Source organism: Rissa tridactyla, chromosome 4 (assembly GCF_028500815.1).
Source record: "Rissa tridactyla isolate bRisTri1 chromosome 4, bRisTri1.patW.cur.20221130, whole genome shotgun sequence".
Lineage (NCBI taxonomy): Eukaryota > Metazoa > Chordata > Aves > Charadriiformes > Laridae > Rissa > Rissa tridactyla.
Genome location: NC_071469.1, coordinates 65,793,673 through 65,801,224, shown reverse-complemented (window position 1 = coordinate 65,801,224; position 7,552 = coordinate 65,793,673). Strand labels below are relative to the sequence as shown.

Sequence of the window (7,552 nt, the reverse complement as noted above, 5' to 3'; positions counted from 1 at the left end):
TTGCTGTATATCACAGACATGCCAAAGGTAACACTAAAGCAACTTCAGCAACACAGGAACTCATCTGTGCCTTCCCTCTTCCACAAAATCGGCACAGCAACAAGAGCAGACGGTCCATGTGGCTCTTCCATACCCCAGCAAACCCTGGTTATCATAGTGACCCAGGCAGTGCATAGACTTTAGGCCAAACCAACGGATGCATTACGTACAAAGGAAGTTTATCTGTATCTCATCATTCTGATGTAATATTTCTGATTCTTCAGAAAAGAACCTCATGGTCCCTTCACGCTAGCACAAAAATCTCTTGCCTACCACTAATATTTTCAATTATTTTATACGGATGTGTAGCTCCTGGGAATATTTCTTTGACATCCACAGAGATAAATGTCCTTACCCACAGATGGTTCAGTGGTCCAGGCAGTAGCAACAGTTTCAGAAGATCTGAGCTAATATTCTTGCCTGTGATCCTGCTTGCAGGAAGTCTGCAACAACGTGATGTCCCTCAACAATCCAATCCCTGACTCAGTTCCTCATTATGTTACTGGGGATTGTGAGATTCTCAATGACAATATAATCACCTAATGCAGCTCCACAGTTTCAATGCAACACAAGACAGGTAATCTAAGTGTCTTACTGAAAAGCAGCAAGAATATTACAGGACTATTTAAAAGAGAGATCTAGACAATTAATGTCTTACGTCCGTTACATTATTGGCTTTTTTAAACAATTCTTCAACAAATTGTTACTACAATTGGTAATTTTGATACAACTCCGTCCACAAGTGATAATAACACTACATTCTTACCATACGTGGCCCCAGGCACCCAGCAGATTGTAATTTTTAGTCACCACCATACTATATTAATTTGTAATTGACAAATGAGAATTACAGGCTTATGCAGCAACAACATCAACCCCCCCAAACACCAAAGTGTAATGCCACTCTCATAACTCTCAGGTCTGTGAAGTTAGCCTAAAGCAAAAAAATCTATCCAACAGTTACCGCGCTGTTTTTGCAATCAGAATGCTTCTCCTGTGCTAGGGAAAAAAAAAAAAAAAAAAAAGGTCTATTTTTTTGAAACCTGGTAAGAGCACAATCCAAGGTAAAGTGGAAGTTTACAGGAAGTCAGGACCTACTTCAAATAACCAGCTTAAGTCCTCTGGATGGATGGCCATCATGGATTTAAAAGCACCTCTGTGTTCAGTGTTAGTTTTCCGCATAATCTGTGATTTACATCTTTTTTATCAGAACTCTACTGCTCTTTGGCCTCCGATGATGAGTCACAAGTATTAGTTAAAGATGGAAAAAAAATAAACCTAAGAAGCCATGCTCTGCATCACTCTTCTCACAACAAAACAGCAGCAGTGGCAAGCAATGGGTCTGCAATGAGCACAGGTGGTCAGGGCCTTAGTTTAACATCTCACTTCTAAGATCACATCTGCAATAACTGGTATATTTCTGAGAACCTCTTCCAACTGTGAGGGAGAAAAAAAAATAGGCAGCTGCGTATAACTCCTTCAATATATAGCAGTGAGAAACATGACTGGTCAAGTGTTCGTGGCAAGATTCCCAAGGCAAAAAAATCACCTTGAAGTATGTACTGTATCTGGTGACATTTGTCAACCCATGTGGCATAATTTGAAACTGTAGTGCACACCAGTCCTGCTTGGGTGCTTCAAAGGCTTCGTACCTCCCTGAGATATAATGGAAATATTGCTTGCAAAGGATTTTGTGGATAATTGTTAAGGAACATTTTTAATCACTTCTGATACTCATAGCTTCTAGACATGAGCCCACTGCAGCTGTGGCAGTGAGCAACATCACTGATCACAGCACCATGCATTTTGTGGAAATAGTAAAACTAGCCAAACACGTGCCTCAAGAAAAAGAAAAAAGCAGCAAGAGACCACACTTAGCTCAAGGCAGTCCTGCTACAGCAGAAGGGAGCAGATAAGAATTGCAAGCTCCAAACTGAGTTTCAGTATGGACTGTCAGCTACCAAGATTCATGGACTGTCAACTACCAAGCTTCCCACCAGTCATAAGAGCTGGTTCCCCACTAGCAAGAACTTTTTTTACTTAACCCTACACTTCTTCCCCTGATTTTTCCCAACCCACGTCTCAAAGGACTGTGGAGTAAGTCCTGTGCTGTGTGAAATAATTTTGTGGCTGCTTTGTGGATTGTGGTACAATACAGAAAATTAAGTTCATGTTACTAAAACATTTGACATTATTTCTCCCAGGGAATTATAACAGTCAAAGTATTTGCCTTTTGTACATGTTTAAACAGTCTATTAACGTGGAAATGTCCCTTTGATATTTTCTTTTATACCCTTTTGGCAGCATCTTTTGATTTGAATGAAACCAAATACAAGCCATCTATTATTGCTGAACTCAAGTGATTACTGAAAAGAAGAAAATCTGGGATGTAGCAAGGTGGGGGGGTAAAATTTACCTTTCCAAAGGTAATGTGTTGCAAGTGCTAAAAAGAGCATCATCTTCACATCAAATCAAGCAAGGTACAGGACTCAAGCAACAACATGCCAAGAGGCAATTTCTCAGCAAGATGTTAGCATCAGAACACAAAGTGATGTGTCTGGAAGCAGAACTGCTGAGCTGCAAACAACCTGGGTGTGAGTCAGAGAATATTAGGACAGTGCCTGTCCACCAGGAATATAGACTTGATTGCATGTGACTTGTGTCAACTCTGGAGACATCAAGAGCAGAACATAAAACAAGGCAACAGAGGTATTTCTAAATGAGCCATTCAGCCTCTAAGGCAACAAATCTGGCAAAAACTCAAGCTCCAAAAGAAAAAGTCAACATTCCAGGTTTGTGTTCCATGGTTATACCCTTCACTCATTTTTTTCCGGAAAAAGGTCACAGAAACATCATGTTTTAAATCATTAAAAGACACAAGCATCTCATTTTGAACTAGCCTGTAACTTTGAAACTGGAATCCAATTGCCTGTTCAGGCTCATTAGTGTCTTTGGATCCTAATGACCCACTCAGTTGCAGTAAATGAAAAACTAATCCTTGTTTTATGCCATTGGCTGAAAAGGATTAGCCAACTCTTGCTACCCATGCAATCAGCCTTGCACTGGGGAGATTACTACCATCTAATACTGTAAATCTACACATTCCAATCTGTTGCAATAAGTAGCACTTAAAGCTTATTTCCTTGAAATGTTTAAGCGTATTAATGCTATAGTATAAGATTGTTTTCTTACGATGCCATGATTCTTCTACCCCTGCCCCCAAAGTTTGCATCTGCCCACATGTATGCAGTGACATCCCTTTACTTCCAACTTTAAGTTTTAATTATGTTCATGGTCTTGAACAGAAAAATGAAATAGAAATTTTTTCTTTGTATAGGGCCCAAACTGGACAGGCAATCATGTACAGAATTTCAATGGGGTTCAGTGCAGTAATTTTCTTGAATTGTGTGGAAAAACTGCAACTCAGACTGTGAACAGTTCCAACTGAAACCAGGGTTTTAATTAATTGTTTGATGTTTAAATATCCAGGTGGTATTTTTTGCACCCTACTATTAATCTTAACAGGTAGCTAGACATAGAGCCACTACTTACATTTAATGTTCTCTAATCAATACCATGGGTTTTGTGCCACTTGTATCACTGCAGTTTTTCCAACCAAGGATTCTGGTTGTTCTCACTATACTACACATAAAATGAGTGACCAATTGTATGAGATGAGTCTACAGTGTGATGGTATATACATATTTTTTCCCCCCTCAAAGTATTCACACGGTGTTATTATTGAAAATTTAATATGCTAAAGAACCCATTTTAACAATACTACATGCCGTATTCATACTTGAACACTGAACAGTTTTTGTGATATAAAATTAAGGCACTCTTGTGGTTTTATCACCTTAAGCATTACACATAAACAGCATCATGAAATTTGTCCTAAAGAATGTTACGCTGTGCATATATGCTTTATATTGATAGACACAGACTGAAGTTACCAAAAATTAATAAATTGCTCTTAAATGGAAATATGATTTTTGAGTAGGAACAGTTTGATGAATGTCTGATTTTCTATCAAAGGTATTGTGTGAACCCATAAAACAGCACTACATTAAAATAAATGCTATATCCCACAAATGCTGGAAGGCTTTCCCTCCAAGTTTCTAAATTATTTTTTTAGTATTAAACCTGTCCAGCTGTTGCTTATTTGTTAGCCAAATATCCCAGACTGTTTATAAGCAATAAGCATGCTGTACATTTATGCATCGGTAAAATTAACAGTAAAATAGTAGACGGGGCTCCAGTCAAAGTGTTATATCACCTCACAAATTATAATGAAATTTTTTTACTGGAATACCACTTTGCACAACAAGGCAAATGTGGAGAAATGCTCTTTGTGTTATTTCTGATCAGAAAAATGACATCTCCATATAGGTATTATTTCTGTGGGAGAAAGAAAACTGAGGCATCAGTGTCTTCCTCCTGGCAGCAGCAGGTAAGAGTGCAAATTTCATTCTTCACTCTTCAAAAATTTTACTCAACAAATTCCAAGGCTGATTTATTCAAATATCATGGTATTTCCTACCGTTTTGGTGACATAAAGTATTTAACCAGCACTGACCTAATGCTGGGTGGTACACTAGCTTTTACAAGGAATTTTCAAGTCAAATAGTTTTCTGTCAAAAAGGTCTTTAAAAACTTAAGTGGAACAGTAAAGATATCAGGGCCCTAAATAAACATTTGTCTTCCAGTTGGCATACTCATATAAGATTCAAAGTCAAATCCCTGCTTTGCTTATTTAAGAGAGGTTTTTATTGTTATTACCTTAGGGCTCAGTTGTGAACCTGAACTTTATTTTACTAGATGCATTATAAGGACAGAACAAAAAGGCAACCCCCACCTCCAAGGATTCGCAGTAGAAGTACACAGTATAACCATATTACCACTTTGCAGACAGCTGCACTGCTTTTAAGAGATTACAGCTCCCAGCTCCCATTGCTATCCCGCTGCTGGAGGCGACTGGCTCCTAGTTAAGTTGTAGTCATGTGCGTAATACCTGTTCCTCATCTACTGGAGTCCAGAGTCAGCTAAGTTAGCTTTCCACACTTTCAACAGCGATACAAATTAACTTTCCTGACACTGCATCGAGGAATGGGGAACTAGTACACAGCCCATTTATTGTATCAGCCCCACAAGGGCAATAACTGCAAACAACAAATGGTAATGAGCAAATAACACTTTGCTCTCAAACAGCCCCTGCTACACAGACAAGAGGATCCCCTTTCTCTAGGGAAAGACATTTGTGGAGGACCAGTGGATATACTTGTACTGACCACAGTTAGACTTTTGGAACTGTCTGCTTTTGTATCTTTTTTTGAAACATACTGTATAAAGAGGAAGGAACTTGCTTTCAGTGTTTCAAGTTAGAAAGACAGAAGTTGAAATGCTACGTATTACAATTGCGACATTATTTAACTTCTGACATTAAGAAATACCTACAAAACTTCACACAAAATTAACAAAAATGTTTATTTCAAAAATTTTATAAATATTCTGTGTATTAACAGCTAATGTAAGAACATTGTCTTCAACTCAAATTCAGCTTTTACTGCTACAGTAACAGTTACTCTCATTAACACTTTCTATACAAGTTATTTAGTCCCTATCAGAGGCTGAAAGTACTCCTCTAGAAGTTTAGACGCTTTTTCACAGATATTGAATTAACTCAACACACTACTGTAAAATGATATTTCTGCTGCTTCTAAGTGACAATTTAGCAAGAACATATCATAACATTTTATGAAAACAACATATTTAGAAAGTAAGTAAGAAAAATAAGAGTTGCATCTCAAAGCATGTGTGCCTGATGAACATACACATGCTCTTGCAACAATTGCAATAACATATTCTTACATGAAATGAAAGGAGAAGATTAAATGCTTAGTACTTTAACTTCAGAAACTGAAAACATTTGTCAAGGCTAAGTAGGAAAAGAATTTACAAGGAAGTCAAAGGTATTCAAAAGAACGTAAATGGCTTTGTATTTTGTAAAGAAGAATGAAAACCTTTCATAGAAGGAGACTGTGATGATCTCTGATCCTGTCCAAATGCAAATGGAAAACTGAAGTCATCTTTTCCATCTCCAAATGCATGAGAAGTCGACTCCGAAGGGAAAGGAAAGGCAAATGCATCCTCACTTTCTGATTTCCCAAACAAGCTTCCTATATGGAATACACATTATATTTATTATGAGATTAAATCTTACTGAAAGAATACTGCATTCAGCATAGTATGTTTCTTTACTAATATTTTACTCCCAGCATCTGATGAGTATCAGCCTACTGTTGTGTGTTTATTTCTGCACTAGAAATGGTACTTCAAGGAGGGCATTATTAGAACCTACACAGAATGAAGTGTGAAGTACTTGAATGATTTAGAACAACAAAACGCTTCTGCATGATATACTGGGTGAAATATTTTGAATACTAAGCCACAGAGGTCTTTGTAAACTGATATATTTTTGCAGATTATTTCTTCTCTACAGAACAATGAGATCAACCACTGAAATACTTGGAGAAACAAAGCTGACAGAAAAACACCCGAGTTTTATATTTAGTAACAGAAAATTCATACACTTTTCTCTACAACAGAAAAATGCATACAACCTTATAAAAATACACTTCAAGTGGCTTTGCACTTGTAGCACCTCAAAACAAAAGAGCAGATTACAGTTCCCTTCAGAAAAGTGTTTGATCAAGAGTAAGTTTTGATCCTATCAATATAATGAAAAATTGGCCTTTCATTTCAGTAAAGCCAGGATTTCACACAGAATGTGCGAATGTGCGTGGCTCAGTATGAGTGGAAGATGCTGTATTAAGTCTGACTCTCCTCTCTCTAACATTGTGTACCTCCAACAGTTTAAACTGATGGAAGTAAGTTTACTATCAAGATTTCTTTAACCAAATAGAAACTTTATTTTCATTTTAGTTGAGGGAGGAAAAAACCCAACAGATGTATTCTTACAATGCTAAGCTGGCAGCCTTAAATTAAAGGGTGAATTTACCAAATACTGTAGTTTTTTCCATTAAAAGAACAGTTCTTTTTATCAGTGAAAAAGCTTTGACACTTACATTTTTGTTTTCCCTTGCAGGTCATCTCAGTTTGCTTCAAGCACACTTAACACTATGCCTATTTCTGTTTTCCTCGTACCTTTTTTTCATGACTTCTCATACATTTGAAGCCAAACACGCAGGGAAAGATTTATGATAGTCAAAACACAAATGAACGCAACAAACCACTGAACTGCAGTATTAAAACCGAACACCTTTTTAGACAACCAAAGGTGCCTTGTTAAGCAGGATCATAAGCTTGTCAGTCACATAAGCACAAATAGAAGACAGCTGGTATACAAAAGTATATGTGATTTTTAGACTTACCAATATCTTTGTGTGGGGACAGAGGGTTCAAGTTTCCCACAGAATAACTTTCCTCTGCCTGAAATGTAAACAGCCATTTTATTTAACAAATGAGAAAGACAAAAGATAGGTTCTAATGTTGA

At 37.2% G+C, this 7,552-nt stretch overlaps 1 protein-coding gene across 1 annotated transcript in view; it reads right to left on the bottom strand.

Annotated features, from left to right (window-relative positions):
- Window positions 1-6,012: 6,012 nt before the first annotated feature.
- C4H14orf39 (chromosome 4 C14orf39 homolog) overlaps window positions 6,013-7,552 on the bottom strand; it is a 38,909-nt gene continuing 37,369 nt past the window's right edge. Inside the window, exons 18-19 of the mRNA XM_054199285.1 lie at window positions 7,431-7,488; window positions 6,013-6,215 (exon numbers count right to left, since the gene is read on the bottom strand). Coding sequence (XP_054055260.1) covers window positions 6,013-6,215; window positions 7,431-7,488 — 261 coding nt within the window. The remainder of the gene's footprint in view (window positions 6,216-7,430; window positions 7,489-7,552) is intronic.